We start from the raw sequence: 22016 nt of genomic DNA, 5'->3' as shown, positions 1-22016 counted from the left end.
AAATTATTGAATGATGCAGCACAATTATTTAGATTGTCACTGAGGAGGCGTATTTGGCTAACCATGTCAACTTGCCTCGCTTATCTTTCTATGGGTCGAGCTGCTCTTTGCCTCAGGTTTCCTCTCTTTCTATGGGTCGAGCTGCTCTTTGCCTCAGGTTTCCTCTTTCTTGAACAGGCGCTTGTGAGGAATCGTGAGTGGGCATGAACTATAACCAAACAAAGATCAAAGATTTTCCCTCAAAAGCTATAAACTCGGTAAACATCGTCATTTAATCTAATTGCTCTTGAACTTGTCTTCAAATCTATGTTCCTAAACCGTCTCGGAGAAGGCCACCAATCATAGTGACATACTCTTACCTTATTAGTTCATTTAACCTTTCACCGTACGAGCCTACTAGTGTGTCTTTACTTGAGTTATAGTATCATGTTAATCTTTAAATTTTAAAATATCACTTTTACGATTATATATGAAGTGTTTATTCGAGTATAGAAATATTAACTCTAAGAGAGGTGGGCTCGTGGGTTGGGTGCGTGACAAACTTCCCCTTCTTTTATTGCATTGTCTTATTTCCTTCTCTTTCCTCAAATCTCCATTTATTAATCTCACCCCTTCTTCCACTTATCTCTTTATTCATTACTCTTCTCCCTCTCATTTGTTTCAACATATATTATTCAAATCTAGATAAGTTTATTTTAATTCATCCTCCAATAAAAACATTCCTTAATAAAAACATTCCTTATTTCAAACATTAATGATATCTTTTATTATTAAACTAAAAAGAAACATCGATAAGTCACAATGCTTGTGTCTTTGTAATTCTCGTAGATTTGTAACTTTGTATGGATATCTTTCTAATTTATAAATTTCGAAGAGACGTCATGAACATTAGTTTTTTTAAAAAAATTAAAAAAATTAAAAATTTGAATAATAAAATGCGTATAACGGGAATTTAGAAATGTACTCTAATGGTTATAATGCTAATAATATGAGCCAACAAACTAAAGTATTCATTCGATCAGTGTTGCAAAACAATTACATAAACTCCCAATTGTGGAAAAAAAAAACACAAGATAAGAGATTCACACCCAAAAAACCCAATAAAAACGGGGAAAAAAAACTTGTATTCTATGATCTATTAATAATTTTAGCTACTTTCATGGACTTTTTAACAGTGGACACTGCCACGGCGGCCGGGACAGCGGCGCGCCGACGCTGGCCGGGCAGGACTGTACGCTCACCGGCGGCTCCATGCAATTATAGGACAAACAAAGCGCCGCCCTGTCGGGCAAATCGGCACCGGCTTCCAGTGGAAACCCGGATATGAAATTGTGCTGTAAATACAGAGTGGTGGTGCTGCCGCTTCTCACACTCTTCACGTACTCCACCGGTATGGATCCGATGAGGCGGTTGTTGTTCAAGAACAGCGTCTCGACGCCGGCGAAAATCGCCGACATCTCTCCATACAGATTGTTGTGGCTCAAATCCACGACGGATCCAACCCCATACATCACCGGGCTTGTGTGGTCGGGCAGCGGTGGGACCTTGCCGGAGAAAGAATTCCGTTGGAGGAGCAGAGAGGAGAGGGAAGGGCGTGAGAAGAGAGAGAAAGGAATGGGCCCACTGAATTGGTTCACGCTCAAGTCGAGATACACTAACTCCGATAGAGAATCAAGCCCGTCGCGAAGAGGGCCCCACAGTGAGTTCTCTGAAAACGACAGATACCGGAGAGACGACGGCAGCGACCGCGGAAGAGTACCGTTTAATTGGTTAGATTTCAAATCGAGATGAAGGAGAGGCGACGAAATGTCGGCAGGAATTTCACCGAAGAATTGGTTCGACGAGAGGATCAGAATTTTCAGGTCAGGAAGCTTAGTGAGCGTCGGGGGAATAATTCCGGCGAGCTGGTTATGGCTGAGGTCGAGAGTGTGGAGACGAAAGAGAGCGGAAAGGGTGTCCGGAATTGTGCCGGTAAGGCGGTTGTTCGTTAAGGAAAGAACTCGAAGATTCCGGAGATAGCCCAGTTGGGGCGGAATCGGACCGGTAACAATGCCAGGGAAGAGGATGAGCTGGGTAAGCTCGGAGAGGTCGGAAATGGCAGCCGGTAGAGACCCAGCAAGGCCAGGCGAATCAGAGCCACCAGTGCCAAGAGAGAGAATTGTGACACGGCCGAGATCACAGACGACGCCGGAGAAGGAGGAGCAGGGATCCAGGGAGGAGAAGTCCCAAGTGGAGAAAAACCCGGGACCGGAAGGGCTCCGGCGAAGGGGGAGATCAGTGAGGGTGTTTTTAATGACTCTTAGAGCTTGAAGATCGGCGGCGCTGATGTTCCCCTGCAACTGAAGGGACAGAGGAGGAGGGAGAGAGAGAACAAGGAGAAGGATGAGAGAGAGAGAGAAGGGAGTTTCAGCCATTGGAGCAGAGCAGAGCTGAGCTGAGCTGAGCTGAGCTAAGCAAGGATTTGGGAATGGAGGAAATGTTTGGAAGAGATCGTAAAAATGTGATCTTTAATCCAAAACAGGAAAAAAAGAGAAGTTCATATGAAGTTAGGTCCACTGTTATGATGAGACTGTCAAATACACAATCACTCAAAGAGTTGATGAGACTCTCCTCTTGATACGTTGCACGCTAGGTTCGAGCACCCGCCTTAATAATTTCCATACAACAAGAGAGGACTAGATGTTAATATTTTTCCAAAATTTATAGAACAAAACGAACCGATACTACTGTAGAATATCTAATAATAAACTTGAAAGATTCGAGACATAATATTCTAAAAAACAGATCATATCGTTCATATTTGAGATGATTATACGAACAAAAAATATATATGTTATGGAGAGAAATTATTTACCGACCTTTCTTGTTCGAGAATGCCTTTCCTTCAACCACCATATATTTATATCAATAAAGAGTATGTCCCTCCTAAGGGCTTCTCGTTGATCCCATCTGCAAAATGAGAAAAGGAAACAGTGGAAATACATTCATTGCAAACACAAAACAGTACAGGACCTAACTTAACCAACAATCCATCAATATATTCATCACACCAAACACAAAAAGTGGTTTCTAATGTTCATTAATATTGAAAGAGAATGCAATTAATTAAAGAAATGAGAGATGTTTGTCACTAAGTGGGATCAGCAATACAAAAGGAAGAGCTGTTGAGGGAAGCTGCTATTTGCAAACATGTCAATCAGAACAAAGTTGTCAGACAAGTCTATAAACATAAGACATTGGCAATACAAAAGACCAGAGAAAGACAAAGGAGACCTAAAGCTTGATAGCACAGTGCCATACACTATACCACATGGCTGCAAGCATGGGTTTATATAATATCACTTACAATTACATATGGTGTCAGTGCTGTTTTCTTTTCTACCTTTTTAATCTAAATTTAGTTATCCTTTCATATAGGTACATATGGTACCTATGATATAGATCATCAAATAGTGGGTGCAACCAATGTTTTCTAAGGATAGAATCCGAAACTTAACAACTAACTAGAATGCAACCACGCATAGTACGATGTGGTTGAGACAGTTCATGTATTTGCTAAGAATACGATAGACATCTCATCTCAAGTCATGATCGTAAACTTTACAAAGGTCGTTGAACTTTTAAGATTGTGTCTATTTAGTCCTTCAACCCTATCGACTATTTTTTAAAATTGACAAATTTATTAAAGAAAAACTATAAGTTTAGCATTTTACTAAACTTAGAATTCAATGTCATATCTAATAAATAATTAATTTTTTAAAATTTAATGTGACTTAGTTCAAAGATCTGTTCAATATTTTTTAAAGTTAATAGACCTGGTAAATACGAACTTAGAAGTTTTGAGACTAAACTTGAAATTCAAGCTTCTAGTTCTACGAGCCAGTTTGGTATTAGATCCAAAATAAACAAATTTAATTCATGGAGGTAAGAAGATTGCTCTGTTAGATTTAGAAACATGTGATGAAGAGCAGCACTATTTTTTTTCAAACCTGAGATTAGAGTGTATGGATGAATTGTGTCGGTAGTTGTAGAGCCAACATCCGCCATGATGATTTTGATATGGTAAAATCCAAATGACTTTTGCAGAGGTTCAATAATCGTACGTTATGCTCTGAAACGCAAATGGGCAGACATCCATGTGGAGAGCTTTGGAGGCTTCTGCTATCTGAAACTAAAACAATGAAATGATGTCAATGAAAATCTCAGTTATTTAATGATAGAACAGAGCAGAAATCAGCAATTCCACAGAAACATGTTTTGCTTTTGCTTCAGTTTCAAATTTCAATCACATCATGCATTGAAAATGAGAAGGAAATATTCCAAATCCCTTGAATTGCCATTCTCAATTCCACATATGGGGCAGTGAGCCTGAAAGAATTTACCCTTCAGGATGCAATGGAGATCAAAGGAAATGGCTGATTGCACCCAAAACAGTATTTAAAACCAGAATTCACAAAGGAGTTTGATGTGTGGGTTATAGATAGTGAAGTAGATTCACATTTGATATGTGGATCCCTTCATCCCAAAAATGAATAACATCTAGCAGCCTAAAAACTTATGAGATTTGATTGTCGGAGGCAGGTGGCCCAAGAGGCTTTCAATCCCCGACCAGTTGGTCGATGGACTTGAAGGACCTTTACTCCATGGATGTCAAACCAACATCATGTTTAAGGTTTTGAATGAAATCGTGTGAATCAAATTACAAATACATCCAAACCCATCAATTTAAAATGAGCTTCTACCACCAAATTTTAGCCATGAACAGAGCAGTTCATAATATCGCGACAAGCCCATCATGCATCGTACAAAAAACAAAGACATCCCAATGGAGAGAACTTAGCTATCTTTTAACGTAAATTAGTGTAGAAAAGAATCAACAGCAAAGTTTAAATGGCAAATTCACTAGCAACTGAGATTTTGAGAATGAAAAGGAAACTATAGCGAAAGACGAGAATTACCTGAGGTCTAGGTGCATGCTATGGCTTCCTCATGCACTCTCTTTCGACGCAGCCACGATAACTTCTGCACAATTTATTTTTCCCTTCTCTCTTCTTCTAGCGTTCTCATTTTCCAGGTCAAGAAGTAACTGCTTCTCTCTCACAAATTTGCAAGGGAAAAGGAGGCTCATACCTCGGAACGAAGGGCCTTTGCCCTTCCCTACCTTGAGAGAGAGAGGAGAGAGAATGCAGTAACCACAGCTAAAGGTATGCAATTTAATTGATAGTACATGACAGACAAGGATGATAAAAATACCAGATAAGCTCAAGTTTCGGTGTTCGTCAAACAAAAAGATAAAAATAATTGCAATGTAATAACTTGACTTGATAGTTGCACATGGTAAGGATAATTACCGGCGTTTCTAACATGAGTAAATATAAACTTTATAGAGTGCACATTAATAAAACCAACAATCTAACGACATATCCAAACACCAGTGTTCACTTCAGGTCATATGAAGAAGATGAAATGCGTTGGACCAAGCACGATAAGTAATCCAGCATCTAGTCGTTTAGGAAGCCTCAGCAGCCGGTTGAGTCAAACCAGACTTCACCAACAACTTGCTTAGGGACTCGGGCGAGCGAACTTGATACTTGACATTTCCAGAGGGTGAAAGGACAACCTCAGCTAATTCAAGCTTATCTGAAGTCAGACTTGTGCTGTCCATGGTTTTGCTGAGCACCTTAAGTGCAAGCTGGATGGCTTCTTCCCTGGTGATATCATCCTTGTAATCCTGTTTGAGCATCGACTGTGCTGCCTGGTTGTTTGCACCGATTGCAGCAGCCTTCCAACCGCTATAGTTTCCACTTGGGTCACTCATGTATAATTGAAAGCCATAATTTTTATCCCATCCAGCAAACAGAAAAGAAACGCCAAAGGGCCGTAGACCACCAAACTGAGTGTAGCCTTGCTTTGTATCACAGAGAGATTGAACCAGTTGCTCAACGGGCATTGGCTCTTGGTAACCATAAGTGTATCGCTGGGCTTGAACTCTTGCTGTGTTGATTAATATGTTTGCATCAGACATTATTCCAGCCACAGCACATGCAACATGATCATCAATTTTGTACATCTTCTCCGTGGAAGTTGAGGTCTGCAGGAGTTTGGAGGTGACCTTCTTCTCACCAATCAAGACAACTCCATCTTTAGACAATATCCCAATTGCAGAGCCTGCATTTCCAATTGCCTCCATTGCATATTCAACCTGGTAAAGACGACCTTCTGGAGAGAAGATTGTTGTTCGGCTATCATATCGCCTAGACATGTTTTTATTATCCTGTTATGAAGAGTGAGAAAAAAACCAGTAGGACAGTAAGAATGGATAATCTAGCAGGGCAGAATGATCCCACTCAAAGTGGCATGGATGAAGTGATGGGAGACAAACATGACAACATACTAATGACACCTCTTTCATAAAAATATAACAAAGACAAAGGGACCAAGTACATTTATATATATAATATGTATGTATGTATTTTAAATCCAATTGTATATTTTTGTACGTTTCAACACTTCCAACGTAATGAATTGCATGATTTCTGAGGATCTAGAAATGCATGATTTCTGAGGATCTAGAAATGCATTGCCATATTGGCATTAAAAAGTATCTCCCCTCTCACACCCACACCCAAATAACTTCACTCTCTCTCTCTCTCTCTCTCTCTCTCTCTCTCTCTCTCTCTCTCTCTCTCTCACGTACACACACACACACACACATCCAAACAACTTTAGTCAGCTTCCTCCATCCCCCATGAGTTGCTGCTCCCCCATAGCGCAGTTTATCTCCCCTTTCTATATTACAGAATAATTGTTCTACTCTATCAATGATATGATAGAGAGTACACTTTTGTTACAAACCGGAGGGTACAAAACAGGATACAGGGCATAAAAATCCAAAGGAAACAAAACAAAAACTACAAGTTGCATAAATACATTTGTTCATGTGCATTATAGAGACACATGAATGAATGGTCCAGCTCAAGTCCATATTCCAGTCAGAGTAATCCCCTCGCTCACCACCTTATAGAAATACATTTGCTAGAATTAATATTTTAGTGGGATGCCTCATTTTTAATCTACAATAGGAGTCAATAATAGAGTCAAGACCAAAAAAAGAACTATATTCTCTCACGATACATAGCTTTCCAGACTATCTTCATTGACAACGACGCAGAGAACAAATTGACTCCTATTGAAATTTTAAAAAGAAGACTCAATAGTTGCATTGGATTTTCCTGACTTCCAACCTCTAGTGTCAAAACAGTCCGAGTCTAAAATGCCAGAGCTTTTCAATGAAAGTTAGAGACAGAAACTACATTTGCATTTATTTTGTCAACTAATCGAGTTGAGGAATTAGAAAAGCGGTATTCAACTATCTAAACGGTATCTGAGACCTACTTCTCGCACTAACCAATTGAAGAAAACAGCCTTGCAAATCAACCATAAACGGAAAAGCTAGATACTTCAAGGACTTCCATTATAATATTCTTTGCATTGATCGTTCTCCAACCAAGGAGTCACTTGGATATTACTCAACAAGGATAGTATACCAAATGGATAAATCTTCAAAAGGAAAACTCCATAATCATTTCCTATCTAACACCGTATTCCTTCCCCACATTAGGACCACCACCTGTAAGGGTTGAATCACTATCTCCCTAGACACCAAAGTACTCCATAATGGGAGAATCCAGAAAGTGGCTCCCAGTACTTGATAGGCCAATCAGGGGAGAGAGCTGGTTAATCTTTCCAATGACTAGTTAGCATTCTGAAACATTTACAGTTCGCCTAATTCCTAAAACCATAAAATAAAATAATGAAACGGATCGCAGAATCCCATCCCACGTCTCTTAAACCTTGAATGTATTTTCAAAATTCCACTGCTATGTTCAACTCATAACGAACACTTCTCATATTCCACTTTTTCACTCTCCCCCTACCCATACTATGCCCAAAGCAGGTGAACGCGGCCGAACTTCGAAAGACAACAGTTTCCAGTATTTCCTTCCAAATTTCCTCCTCTATTTTGCAATTTGATAGCTACACAACCCTCGAAGATCCATTTTTCGTAAAGCGAACTTCCAAATGTCTGCCTATTCCAAATTTAAACGATCAAAAGAGAAAAAGTAGAACATCACCTGGATACAAAGTTCAGGAACAGCAACAAATTGAAGAAAGAACTAGCCAGCCAGGCCGCTCGCTCGCTCAGATCGCTGATGTTGTACAGAGCAGAGCAGATTTGTACTTCAGCAAGTTCAGCGACTAAGCTACCGGCTTCTTCCTCAAGAAAACTTCGCCTTTCCAGTGGGCCTGTTGTGGGCCCATGAAAGTTGGGCTTCTGGTTAAAATCAGGCCCGGCCCAATATAACATTATAAATATTTTCAGGAAGTGTTCGAACCCTAGCAAATCCACATATTCAAAATTATTTATTAAATTAAAATTTTTAATTTTCTTAATTATTTTATTTTTATTCGGGCGGGTAGAAGTTCGGCCCGGTTTTTTTTGGTGTCGTAGGGGAGGGATTGACCTTTCTAACGCATATTCAGTCGTACCGGCATGGCCCCACTGATTTTTTGTCGATCGGAGCGCAGCGCAACCCGGTTCTACTTTACTAAGTCCCGTACTCGTCCAAGGAGGGAGTTTGCTTTACCCAACTCTCTTTTTGATAAGAAGGCAGAACCCAACCCCACGACCCAACATTCATTAGTTTCGAATGAAGAATGAAGAGTGCCCTGCCCCTGCAAGCATCTACTCCTATNTTTCCTTTCAAGCTTTTAAAACACGTATGGACTTTCCCTTTTACACGTCTTTCATAGTTACATGGCAGAACAGATACTAATCCAGATACTTACTGTGAGATCTCACATCGATTGAAGAGAGGAACAAAACTTTTTTTTATAGTAGTGTGGAAACTTGTGCCTAGCACAGGTGTTTTTAAACCATGAGGTTGGCGACGATACGTAACGGGCTCGAAAAAAAAACAATATCGGTCAGCGGTAGACTTGGACTATTACAATAAAGACATTAATTGTGATATCACACATTGGTTGGGGAGGAGAACAAACCACCGTTGGTGTGGAAACCTTCCCCTAGTAGACGCATATTAAAGTCTTGAGGGGAAGTCCAAAAGGGAAAGCCCAAAGAGANGCAAATCTTTCTTCTTCGTTTCTATTCTAGCTTTACCGCGAGTAGATATTGTCCTCTTTGCACTTCTTATTCTCATTAACAGCATTTAACCAACCTGGCAACCATATGCTTTGACCCGCATTGAACGTCGGGCCGCTTGTTGAAGACAAAAGTACATCGAACCCATATGAAGTTTTACCATGAGCAGATTGAATCCATTGGGCAAAAATGGGTTCGATTAGATTTGTTTCTCCTGAGTAAAAAACCCAAACATGACATCATTGTGAACATAAAGCCCCAAAGTATGGAATGGTCCAACTTAAATGGGACATGATAGCTTCTTTATGGTCTAACATTCTTGCCAATACATTATCTTTCCTTTCAAGCTTTTAAAACACGTATGGACTTTCCCTTTTACACGTCTTTCATAGTTACATGGCAGAACAGATACTAATCCAGATACTTACTGTGAGATCTCACATCGATTGAAGAGAGGAACAAAACTTTTTTTTATAGTAGTGTGGAAACTTGTGCCTAGCACAGGTGTTTTTAAACCATGAGGTTGGCGACGATACGTAACGGGCTCGAAAAAAAAACAATATCGGTCAGCGGTAGACTTGGACTATTACAATAAAGACATTAATTGTGATATCACACATTGGTTGGGGAGGAGAACAAACCACCGTTGGTGTGGAAACCTTCCCCTAGTAGACGCATATTAAAGTCTTGAGGGGAAGTCCAAAAGGGAAAGCCCAAAGAGAACAATATCTACTAGTAGTGGATCTGGGTTGTTACAAATGGTATCAGAGCTAGGCACGGGACGATGTGCCAGCCTTCTCGCTATTCCCCGAAAGGGGGGTAGACACGAGGCGGTGTGCCAGTAAGGACGCTGGGGCCCAAAGATTGGTGGATTTGGGAGTGGTCCCATATCGATTGAAGGAAGGAAAGAGTGCCAACGAGGATGCTGGGCCCCGAAGAGGTGGACTGTGACATCCCACATTGGTTGGGGAGGAGAACAAACCGCCATTTATAAGGNGATTTGTTTCTCCTGAGTAAAAAACCCAAACATGACATCATTGTGAACATAAAGCCCCAAAGTATGGAATGGTCCAACTTAAATGGGACATGATAGCTTCTTTATGGTCTAACATTCTTGCCAATACATTATCTTTCCTTTCAAGCTTTTAAAACACGTATGGACTTTCCCTTTTACACGTCTTTCATAGTTACATGGCAGAACAGATACTAATCCAGATACTTACTGTGAGATCTCACATCGATTGAAGAGAGGAACAAAACTTTTTTTTATAGTAGTGTGGAAACTTGTGCCTAGCACAGGTGTTTTTAAACCATGAGGTTGGCGACGATACGTAACGGGCTCGAAAAAAAAACAATATCGGTCAGCGGTAGACTTGGACTATTACAATAAAGACATTAATTGTGATATCACACATTGGTTGGGGAGGAGAACAAACCACCGTTGGTGTGGAAACCTTCCCCTAGTAGACGCATATTAAAGTCTTGAGGGGAAGTCCAAAAGGGAAAGCCCAAAGAGAACAATATCTACTAGTAGTGGATCTGGGTTGTTACAAATGGTATCAGAGCTAGGCACGGGACGATGTGCCAGCCTTCTCGCTATTCCCCGAAAGGGGGGTAGACACGAGGCGGTGTGCCAGTAAGGACGCTGGGGCCCAAAGATTGGTGGATTTGGGAGTGGTCCCATATCGATTGAAGGAAGGAAAGAGTGCCAACGAGGATGCTGGGCCCCGAAGAGGTGGACTGTGACATCCCACATTGGTTGGGGAGGAGAACAAACCGCCATTTATAAGGGTGTGGAAACCTTTCCCTAGTAGACTGTGTTTTAAAGGCCCGAAAGGAAAAGTCCAAATAAGACAATATCTGCGAGTGGTAATTAATATATATGGAATAAATTCTTTCTACCATTTTGAATATATTAAAAAATGTATTAGACACCCGATATAAAATTCAAATTTATATTACAATCATTTTAAATTTATGAGACAAAATTAATTTTTTTTTTTTTTTTTTTTTGTAATTTATAGCTAATTAATGTTTTTTTAATTTTATTATTATTATTATTATTATTATTATGCAGTTTGAGGTATTAATATTTATTTACCGAAAATAAAAAAGACAAGCAATGAGCATATTTAAAAATATTATTAAAATGATTAAATAAAAAACAGTCACTTTTTGTGGCACAGAACATAGATTTGATATTTCATACTACACGACAACAAAACAAACACATAAAATTAAAATTAAAATTAAAATTAAAATTTCACACCAAACCAAACATGGAAATAAAGAGACAAGGAAAAATGAAAAACAACAGAGGAAGAGAAATTCTACCTGAAGNGTCTTGTCTGCTTCTACTGCTGTCACTTGCCAATTTCGAATATTATTATTATCTTTTTCCGTCCGCCCGTGACTCCTGAAAAATAATAAATAAATAAATAAATAAATATTAATAAATCTATTAAATTATATTAAAATATTTTCACCACTCAATTATTTGGACCCCATTTCCATGACCTTCCATGACCTTATGTCAATGGTTCCACGTCTCCACGTACCCAATATTTAATCATTATTTACTATTTTCTTTATCAATCCTATTAAAAAAATTAGATCTATTCAATTTAACGGTGTACGGTTAAATTGGATCATGAACTTATTCGAACTCACCTAAATTAACCAATAAAGATTTTATTGACATGTTAAATTAAGAACATGACTCTGATTATGTTAGAAATCATAACTTCCCATAATGGTATGTGTTGGATGATGGAAGTCCACATCGACTAATTTAGGGTGAGGTTATAAGTGAGGAATAAGCAAAATCACGAGAGATTATGTTCAAAGTGGACAATATCATACCATTGTAGAGAGTCGTGTTCATCTAAGAGTATGATATTGTTCACAAGTATAAGTTTTATTGGCATTGTTTTTTTGGTTGATTTTAAATAAATAAAAAATTTATAGATTGAATTGATTAATTAATTTCTTTAGATGGGTCGAAAAAAAAAATGAAAATAAATGACTCGAACAATTGAGACTTACTAGTAAGCGGGGCATTGGAAATCGGAGGGAGCGTGTTTGCCACAGTCGATGAGTACTTGAAGGGCAATGGGGATGATGAGGTTGATATTCAGAAGCTTAGCTCTAATGGTGGTGCAAAGGCACACCGCGGCGTCCAAATCCACGAGCCCTTCAAGAACCGGGCAGCAAGTTTGTTTGGTTTGGTCGCCAATTCCGATATGGATCAGCCCACCCAACAAGTCCACACACGCATCCAGCTTCAGCGTGTCAATGGGGCATGTCCCTTGCTTTGGCGGCGGCGGTGGGCACGGTGTGTTTGGTGATGGCACTACTGGAGCTGGCTTCACTGGTGGTGGTGGGCTAGGCACTGGCACGTATGTTGGTGGGGGTGGTGGTGGGCTAGGCACTGGCACGTATGTTGGTGGGGGTGGTGGTTTGGATACTGGTGGCTGGACGTAGGGTGGAGGAGGCTTGTGTACTGGTGGTTGGACGTAGGGTGGAGGAGGCTTGTGTACTGGTGGTTGGACGTAGGGTGGAGGAGGCTTGGATACCGGCGGCTTTGGGACATAGGGAGGAGGAGGGGGTTTGACGGTGGGGGGTTTGTAGTGAGGGGGGGATTTGGGGGGTTTGTAGGAGGGCGGAGATTTGGGGGGTTTAGGGGGGAAATGCGGCGGTTTGTGCTTGGGGGTGGGAGGACGGTGGGAAGGGGGGTTGTCGCAGTCGCATGCGAGGGCGGAGAGAAGGGCGGAGAGGTTGAGGAGGAGGAAGAGGGAGAGGGAAAGGGAGAGGTTTCCCATGTCTTTTGTGAGTAAGGGAAGGAAGTGATTGTGATTGTGATTGTGAAGCACTTGGGTGAAGGGTTTAGGGTTTTTATAGGCAAAGAAATGTGTGTAACGTGGGGTACTGATTGGATATCTTAAAGAATAATATTAGGTAGAGGTGGATATCGTCCCAATTTCAGCTAGATATTATCCGTTTTAGTCTGTTATGTATCACTCTCAGCCTCACTAGCACACCCCAGTGTCTAACTTTGATATCATTTGTAACATTTCAAACTCACCACTAGCAAATATTGTTTGCTTTACCCATTACATATTGTCGTCAGTGTTTACTAGGGAGAGATTTCCACACCCTTATAATAAATGTTTCGTTCCTTTCTCCAACCGATATAGAGTCTCACGGGTAATCAAAGGGTTTTATTAGTTATGAAGTTTTCTTTTTATATTTTTGATAAACTACTTTAATATTATGCTCGTCGTATTTATTATCGCTCTCGAGTATGCCACCCAACTAGAATTTAGGTCACTAGTGGTGCAAACGACCTACGCCTCCACCTCGACTTGAAAGACGATTTTATAAGCTAACAAGCAGTAAAAAAAACAATAACAAAACAACGATAACATATAACACGGATAAGAAGATTTGATAATAAGTCTATATCCCTTCATGATACATTTCAAGTCAAATTGCACTGACTAGATATGAACACAAAAGTTGTACGGAGTCATACACTCTAAGATTATAGAATGAAAGGCATACAATGAGAGTGAGGTAAAAGGGTTTAGAACGAGCGTACAACCACATACAAAACACCTTAGACAGATATGACCGTGACTTTTATCGTGAATTGAAATCACTCAATTACATTTTGAATATTATTTTTTTTTAACGATAAAAAAAACTTAAATTAAATTATTATTTTTTAAAATTTAAAAACTAAAATAAATAATTTAAAATTTTAGATTTTTTTTTATTAATATAAATAGTAATTTTTAATTTTTAAATTTTTTAGTCATTATATCTTCAGCCTATCGCCTTTATTAAATATAAACATGGTCTAAATTTATTCATATAATTTTTTTTCTTTTAATGTCGTTACAATAATAAATTATATTAATATATATTATCAACTAATAATGTAATTTAAATTACCATTTTTATTTTTAATTTACATGAGTATATATAAAAATTATGAGAAAAAAATAAAAGCCGTAGTTGACTTGGAGAGCCGATGGAATCACGGAAATAAGGAGAATAAGCGCAAAAATCGCGTATAAATCGCCATAAGTAACATGGAAACTTCCTCAATTTAATATATATATATATACGTGTGTATATATATATACACACGTATAAACTCATCATTTCCAATGATTTAAATATATACATATATATGAATATATTATATATTAGAAAGACAAAAAATTCAAGAAAAATTTTAAGTCGGGTTTTTAAAATATTTAAGATTTATGAGTTTTTATTGACCAATGAGAAGAGCCGAAACTATAAGTCGCAGTCATTTGGGACTAAGTCATTCATGCTAAAAAAGCTGTCACATGATAGATTGATAGACCGAGTCGTAGAAAATGGTTTAATTGTGATCTACCACAAATTGTGAAACGAGTGGATGAAATTTGTTCTTACTGGTCAACGAGATTAGATACATGGATATAATGTTTAATTTGATTTATAAAAAGTTTTGAGATAAAATAATGACGGAATATGATAGTGGAGACTATAATGAAAAGGATTACGTTATTAATGTGGCTAATTGAGCCCGTGACTTCGATTTCATTAATAATTCTTTCATCAATTGGTTAGGGAATAGTGAAAGAGACGGTGGAGAAGAATTATTATGTAATATCTAATATATATTATTTGTATGATATGATTGATATAATTTGATGTCACATTCTCGAGTCAAAAAAATTCTTTTTTTTTTCCTTTTCTTTTTTACACTCCTTTTAATGCAAATTTTAAATAAATATTCAATAATGACGTGGAAAAGTTAGAAATTATAGTTAAGGGTGTTGAAGGGTTCGATTGGGTCGGGATAAGGTATTTTTTAGATCCAAACGTAAATATTTTTGACTCAATTAATTCTTATTAAATAATAAACTCAGCTCAGTCGTACAATAAATATTTGAGTTGGGTTGGTTTGAACGGTTCGAATTATTCCAGTAAGATGTTAAATTAATATTTGTAATTTGATTTCTTCGATAAAATATATTAAAAAAAAATTAAAATTAATTTTTATATAATTTTTTAAAATATTATTATTAAAAAATAATAATATTTAAAAATAGAAATAGACAGCATCCAGCCATGCAATTTTTAGAAGTGAATCCGTGATGTCGGCCATTCTCACCCATGATATTTTCTCTCTCTATCTGTGCCCCATGTTACGCCTTTATAATTCCTAAGTAAGAAATTAAATTATATTTTATGTGAATAACATATTATTATAATATATATATATATATATCTAAATTTTATTCGTCGATATTTTTTCACTTCACATATTTAAAAAAAAATCAATCAATAATCTACGTGTGTAATGGTCTAAGCCCACCGCTAGCAGATATTGTGTAACGACCCAAATTCACTGCTAGCAGATATGCTCTTTCCCTTTTGGGCTTCCCCTTAAGGCTTTAAAACGGTCTGCTAGGGGAAGATTTCTACACCGTTATAAATGGTGGTTTGTTCTCCTCCCCAACAAATGGGGCTCAACGTCCTCGCTGACACTCTTTCCTTCCTCCAACCGATGTGGAACCGCCCATAAATTCACCCTCCTTTGGGGCCCAGCGTCCTTACTAGCACACCGCCTCGTGTCTACTCCCCTTTAGGGAACAACGAGAAGGCTAACACATCGTTTGATGTCTGGTTCTAATACCATTTGTAATGACCCAGATCTTCCCTTTGGGGAACAACGAGAAGACTGTGTCTACTCCCCTCTAGGGAAGGGTGAGAAGGTTGGCATATCGTTCGATGTCTGGCTCTAATATCATTTGTAATGACCCAGATCCATCGTGTTTGGACTTTCCCTTTCAGGCTTCCCCTCAAGGCTTTAAAACGGTCTGCTAGGGGAAGGATTCCACACTCTTATAAATGGTGATTTATTCTCCTCCTCAACCAATATGGGACATCACATATTGTCCTCTTTCAGTTTTCCTTTTCGGACTTTCCGTAAAGGTTTTTAAAATCCGTCTTCTAGAGAGAGGATTCAATACCTTTACAAAGGGTGTTTCGTTATCCTCTCCAACTGATATGAGATCTCATAATGTATGTATATGTATCGACTCTGAATCGCTCTTATTTATATGTAGTCATAATTCATTCATGTATATCTTTTTTACTCGAGTGTCACATTAATTATAGCTCAATACTTAAAGATATTCACAAACCTATCATAACGTGACAATTATTATATATATATATATATATCTTTTTTATCGTAATTTTTTCTTTATACGTCTAGCTGTATAAATTATCAATTACATCGTGACAGTCTTTTCTCGAGATCTGAAGTTCAAAATCGAGATAAAATAAATAATTTAGCCTAAAATTTGTAGGTATATATATTTATTTATGTTGATTGGATTTGTTAATTATAAATGAGTTTACTAATTAATTCCACTAAAATTAGCAAGGCAACTTGTAGATGGGTGAAAATAAATAAATAAATAAATAAATAAATAAAAATTAAAAAAGCCCATAATTCCACGTGGGATATTATGAATAAAAGAAGAAAAAAAAAATGGAAAAAAATCCAAAAGTAGAGTAAGGTTGTGATTGCTTGAAAATATGGCAATAAAAGTGGGGCCCACAAAAGAGGAATAATTAAAGCAAAAATAAATTCCAAAGGAAAAAAAACAAAAATAGAAATTAATAATAATAATAATTAATTAATTAATTGAATTTAAATTCAGAAATTTCAACTTGTTTATTGGATTTATTCATTTTTGTCAAATTTGGGGATTTTTTTTTTATTACTATTATTTTGTCTTAATTGAAGAGGAAATTTCATCCATCCAAAAAAAATCAACACATTTATGAATTTTTTTAAAAAAATAATAATAATTGTGAATTTGAGATTATATTTTTTTTAAAAACTAAATGTTTTAAAATTTAAAAAAAAAATTAAAGAACACGGGGACTGGGTGTATTTTGTTGGTATAGATAGTAATTATCAATGTATTTTAAATGTTTCTTAATCATAATTTTATATCGATCACTCTCATGTAGATGTGATCTCGGCTCATTCATATATCATTTTTTGACTCGGGTGTCAACGTCACAAAGAAAAAAAAAATAGGGGAAAAATCAAAATTTACCTTAAACGTTCAATTCAGTTAAATTTTACTTTAGATCTGAATTTCGAATCGTTTGAATATATGTTCGAGGAATTTAATTATAAAAATGGAATGCTTAAAAAAATATATGTATGAAAGTTGTAAAAGTTTGAAAATTGAAAGAAAATTGATAAAGAATTTGATAGAGATGATAGATAGAGAGAGTGGCAAACCATAAATTGATTTGATTACTTTGATTTTGACTTGAACTCATCACAAGATCTTCTCATTCTAGATTTGATTCTCTCTGTTCTTCTCAAACGAGATATTAATGTAAGAGCTCAAACGAGATATCGTTGTCAGCTACACGGTTTCTAAAACGTATTTGTTAGGAAGAGATTTCTGTGATGTCCGACATTGGTTGGGGAGGAGAACAAAACATCCTTTATAAGGGTGTGGAAACCTTCTCTAGTAGACGCGTTTTAAAGCTTGAGGGGAAGCCCAAAGAGAACAATATCGGCTAGTGGTGGATCTGAATCGTTACAGTCGTTCTCCTCTCCAATCGATGTGGAATCTCATATTGAAAATCTAAAATGTCACAATTACACTTTGTTAAAACTCACAACGGAGTCGTCATTGGCACGGGTGACGTATGCTCAAACTTTCAGCTCCGATCCTAAAAAAAAATTAATGGATTTTAAATAATGCTATATAGGTTATAGCATAAAAGGCTATCAATTTGGGTTCTTTTTTAGTACTAAAAACTATTTTGAGTTTGATTTTGAAGAAATGGATGAATTTGGCTTAGAGTGTGGACAAAGCAAGAGAAATGGTTTAATTTTTTTAAAAATTAGGTTGGCGTAATCAAGTGCTAAAATTCTTTACGAGACAAATATTTTATTGAAAAGTAGACGTTGTTTGGAACTTAGCTCGTTGGATTAAGTTGTCTTGTAACGAAACAAAGAAAGAAAGATAAATAGTTCATTGATAGAATTATCTTCTAAAATCAAAACGATCTAAAATTGAGATATAGTTTAAATAAGAATTCAACGCTAAAAACATGAAATATAACCCTGTTTCTCGTGGCACCATTGTTTAATTTAAAACGTCTCTTAAATTTTCATGATAGGAAAAAATGACCAAAATACCCTTACATTTTGTTTTGTTTCTACTATAGTCGTCACGGTGAGCACCACCACCGCTCATGTTGACGATTACTACCACCACCACCACCTCTAACGACCATTGCCCACCTCCGACAAACACTCCAATGACCATCACCTGATACCATTTTTAATGACCTTTGTGTTAGGATCGATACTAGTTGTTAGCTCTGATACCAATTGTTAGGATCGCTCAACAACGCACACACTCGATCAAGATAAACACAAATAACAAGAGAGAAAATATAATGAGGAATATTGGTTAAAGATTTTATTATTGATGACAGGCATGTACAACAGAAGTCCAGATTGACAACACTGCCTAATGTTCTATTATTCCTAATGTTTTATTATTGATGACTTCAGACATGTATATGTTTTATTATTGATGACTTGAATGTACAAAGAGAAGTTCTACAAGACTGTCTGATGGGTATATATAGTTTCAATTTACTAAATATAGCTTCCAAAGATTTATACCTCCCAAATATAATCTAACAAATATATTTGAATCTTTACCAAATTTATACGTATATATGTCTATCATGTCTTTACTAAATATCTTCCAAATATATCTCTACCAAATCTAGGCATCAAGCTCAAGCTCCACGTCTCAAAACTTTGCAGTAATGGTCAGTTAGTCACAGTGTTTTACATATAAATTTGAACTTATTAATTCACCGTAACATTAACACAAACCTCTTTGAAAAAGGTAAGTAAACGTATAAATGCGTTAAACTTTAAACAATTTTTATTAAAAACATGCTTGAATTAAGAGGTAACCCAAACATACACTAGTATTAATGGGAAAGGAATTGAAGTTAGAAGACAAAGAAACTTGATGGCTCCTTGATTGAGAAATACAGAGTATGATCATAGATCTCTAAGCCTGAAATTGAATCAGTCTAAGTCTGAAAATGAATGAATAGAAAGGGAGATGGCATGGCAGCAGCACTTGGTTTGTTTGCTTGTTTATTCAAAATGTCAAAAATGGCGAACCAACTGTGTGTGTCTCCATTTCTAATCTCAAACGAGGACGAACTTACACCCTTCAAAACCTGCCACAATCAAGTCACTTTCAGTGAAAGAAAGTCTACTTGGAGAAGAAAGTATGCATATTTAAACGAAAATGACCAATAAAAACCTCATTGGAGGCCGACATAAGTGTTCTTTCTGTGAAAGTAAGAGAGAAAAACAAGAGATGTTTGGTGCTTGATTAAGTAACATTATCTCTATTATGGGCGCAGTTGATCTGTTTAAGTTTTTGGATCAAAGGAAGCAGCAAAGCTGATGGATGAGTAAACTTTAATGAAAAGATACAAAACAAAGTCAAACACTAACAGATATGGTCCTTTTTAGGCTTTCCCTCGAGGTTTTTAAAACGCGTATTTTAAAGAGAGGTTTCCACACCCTTATAAAGAATACTTCGTTCTCCTTGCCAACCGATGTGGGATCTCATAATCCACCCTCCTTCGAGTTCCAGAGTCTTCACTGGCACTTGTTCCCTTCTTTTATCGACGTGGGACCCCTCAATCCACCCCTTTCAGGGCCCAGCGTCCTTGCTGGCACACCAGCTCATGTCCACCCCCCTTCGGGGCTCAGCCTCCTCATTGACACATCGTCCAATGTCTGGCTTTGATACCATTTGTAACGGCCTAAGTCCACCACCCGTAGATATTGTCCTTTTTGGGTTTTCCCTTTCGGACTTCCTCTCAAGGATTTTAAAACTTGTCTCCTAGTGAAAGGTTCCACATCCTTATAAAGAATATTTGCTTCTCCTACAAATGTGAGATCTCACACCAATTGTTGGACCACTAAATACTAATACTAATAGTTTCCTTTTAAGTGACGCGTTTTCTTTGAAGTCTAATTTATTCAATTACGTGCAAGGAAAGCAGGGGTGGATGGTGCTTGAGATTGTGTGCAAATTTGAAAAGACATGATGGAAACAGGCGAGCGGTGAACTTACTTGGATCCACAGTTACAAGCATGGCAGTCCCTCCAAAGTCACAGGTGCCACCAGTGGCCTTAGTGTTCTGCCAATAGCTATTGAAAGCATACGAGGCGTGTGCCAGAACAGTGTCAGGTTCATAGCAATGCTCATTAGGCTGAATGGATTTGCAGTCGGCACCTGACCCACAAGCATAATCCATCGCCTGTTGAATTATTGGATCAGGTACAGTGGGCTTAGCCACGCACCATGCTGCACCAGAGGAAATTGGCTTCCCTCCATGTGATGCAGGAGGTGGACCAGATGGGGGAGGGAGCACTACTGGTGGCAGAAACACTGGTGGGCTCAGCCCATAACTGGGTGGCCCAGAAGCATGTTTAGGTGGGCTAGGCCCATAGTGGTGAGGTGGGCTTGGAGGCCCAGTTGGTGGGATGGGGCTGGAAACGTTCCCCGGAGGATATGGAGCTAATGGGGTTAAAGGGACTAACGGGATTATGGGACTGATGGTGGGTGTGGTTTGTGGTGGAGGGGGGGTTATGGGAATGATGCTGGGTGGGGTTGGTGGTGGTGGGCTTCGGCTTCTAGTAGGGACATTGGGCTGAGAAGCTGGCGGTGGTGGGGGCATGTGGGAGGAATAGATCATCCCAGATGGCGGCGGAGGTGGCAGACCACCTGCCGGTCGTGGTGGTGATGGCGGCTGAGGAGTATAGGGCGGTGCCTCTTCACAGAAAGGAGGAGAGTTTTCCGGCAATGGGGATGGTCCAAGTGAATCAAAAGGAGGCAGAGAGAATGGAGAGTTAATACTAACAGCATTTGGTTCAACATTCAAGTATTTCAATTGGGGTTTTGAAATCAACCCCTCTTGAATTTGAAGTTTCACCTTCTTCAAGGACTCACGGGATGAGCTTCCACTGATTCCAAACATCAATCTTCTCGAGTGAATCCCAACATCTGCAAGAGAAGAACAGTCTCATGAACACTTCACAAAACAGTCAGAATTTGATATCATAAAACATAACTAATTACCACTTGGAACAGCCACAACAGTGGATGCAAACGCAATAGAAAAGCAAACTATGACAACACGCAACCTCTCCATTGCTCAATAAGCACTCCAAATGAATTAATCTCTATGCGGCATTTATACAAACACTTAGCGGGTGCGAAAACCAAAATGAAAAGCGTGGGAGGAAAGCAGAGGCACCCATGAAAGAATAAAGAATCACTCATTCAACAGTACACTCACTCAGTTCAGTGAGTGAGAGTGAGATGTAATTCAATGCAGACGACATGAAAGTGCAGAACTTTGCCGGCCTGTAACAAAATCGGTATAGATTCTTGCTTGACAGAGGAGGAAGATGAAGAAATTGGAGATTTGGATACCTTTTTTGTTGCTTGCTTTCTACTCAAAGAGCATTGCCGTCTCTATCTGAATCAGTGATTCGCGCTTTTCCCAAGTTCGCATTGCTGAAATTTTTTTTCGCCTTGAATCAGTTCCTTGAGAACGGTGCTGTTGCTTCTCTTTTAAGTCGCTCAAAGAGAGGTTTTGTTTGTTGAAGCTTCAATTTTTAAATTTCAATTTAATGATTTTTTTTAAATTTAAATTAAATGTTTTTTTTTTTTTTTTTTTTTTTTTTTTTTTT

The 22016-nt window shown here is 38.0% G+C and overlaps 4 protein-coding genes across 7 annotated transcripts; all 4 read right to left on the bottom strand.

The window, feature by feature from the left end:
• Positions 1-989: 989 nt before the first annotated feature.
• LOC111788532 (LRR receptor-like serine/threonine-protein kinase GSO1) lies at positions 990-5186 on the bottom strand. Of its 2 annotated transcripts, XM_023668874.1 has the most exons (4): positions 4959-5186; positions 3990-4171; positions 2859-2949; positions 990-2646 (listed from the first exon to the last, which is right to left on the bottom strand). In XM_023668874.1, exon 4 carries the CDS (start codon positions 2412-2414, stop codon positions 1158-1160), a length of 1257 nt encoding a protein of 418 aa, XP_023524642.1. In that variant the 5' UTR covers positions 2415-2646; positions 2859-2949; positions 3990-4171; positions 4959-5186; the 3' UTR covers positions 990-1157. The 2 variants fall into 2 exon arrangements, with proteins under 2 accessions (XP_023524642.1, XP_023524641.1); XM_023668873.1 differs by having other exon boundaries at positions 990-2949; positions 3990-4165.
• A 73-nt stretch (positions 5187-5259) lies between these two features.
• Positions 5260-8284, bottom strand: LOC111788533 (proteasome subunit alpha type-4). The gene is made up of 2 exons (XM_023668875.1): positions 8136-8284; positions 5260-6274 (listed from the first exon to the last, which is right to left on the bottom strand). Exon 2 carries the CDS (start codon positions 6260-6262, stop codon positions 5510-5512), a length of 753 nt encoding a protein of 250 aa, XP_023524643.1. The 5' UTR covers positions 6263-6274; positions 8136-8284; the 3' UTR covers positions 5260-5509.
• Positions 8285-11512: 3228 nt separating this feature from the next.
• LOC111788530 (36.4 kDa proline-rich protein-like) lies at positions 11513-13023 on the bottom strand. Of its 2 annotated transcripts, XM_023668871.1 has the most exons (3): positions 12734-13023; positions 12209-12697; positions 11513-11579 (listed from the first exon to the last, which is right to left on the bottom strand). In XM_023668871.1, coding segments are annotated over exons 1-3 (741 nt in total). In that variant the 5' UTR covers positions 12985-13023; the 3' UTR covers positions 11513-11578. The 2 variants fall into 2 exon arrangements, with proteins under 2 accessions (XP_023524639.1, XP_023524637.1); XM_023668869.1 differs by having other exon boundaries at positions 12209-13023.
• Positions 13024-19170: 6147 nt separating this feature from the next.
• On the bottom strand, positions 19171-21926 carry LOC111788529 (leucine-rich repeat extensin-like protein 3). Of its 2 annotated transcripts, none has more exons than XM_023668868.1 (3): positions 21757-21926; positions 20392-21324; positions 19171-19480 (listed from the first exon to the last, which is right to left on the bottom strand). In XM_023668868.1, exons 2-3 carry the CDS (start codon positions 21296-21298, stop codon positions 19449-19451), a joined length of 939 nt encoding a protein of 312 aa, XP_023524636.1. In that variant the 5' UTR covers positions 21299-21324; positions 21757-21926; the 3' UTR covers positions 19171-19448. The 2 variants fall into 2 exon arrangements, with proteins under 2 accessions (XP_023524636.1, XP_023524635.1); XM_023668867.1 differs by lacking the exon at positions 21757-21926 and adding an exon at positions 21400-21740.
• Between the last annotated feature and the right edge of the window lie 90 nt (positions 21927-22016).

Source organism: Cucurbita pepo, chromosome LG02 (assembly GCF_002806865.2).
Source record: "Cucurbita pepo subsp. pepo cultivar mu-cu-16 chromosome LG02, ASM280686v2, whole genome shotgun sequence".
Classification (NCBI taxonomy): Eukaryota; Viridiplantae; Streptophyta; class Magnoliopsida; order Cucurbitales; family Cucurbitaceae; genus Cucurbita; species Cucurbita pepo.
This window is presented reverse-complemented; position numbering and strand designations above follow the sequence as displayed.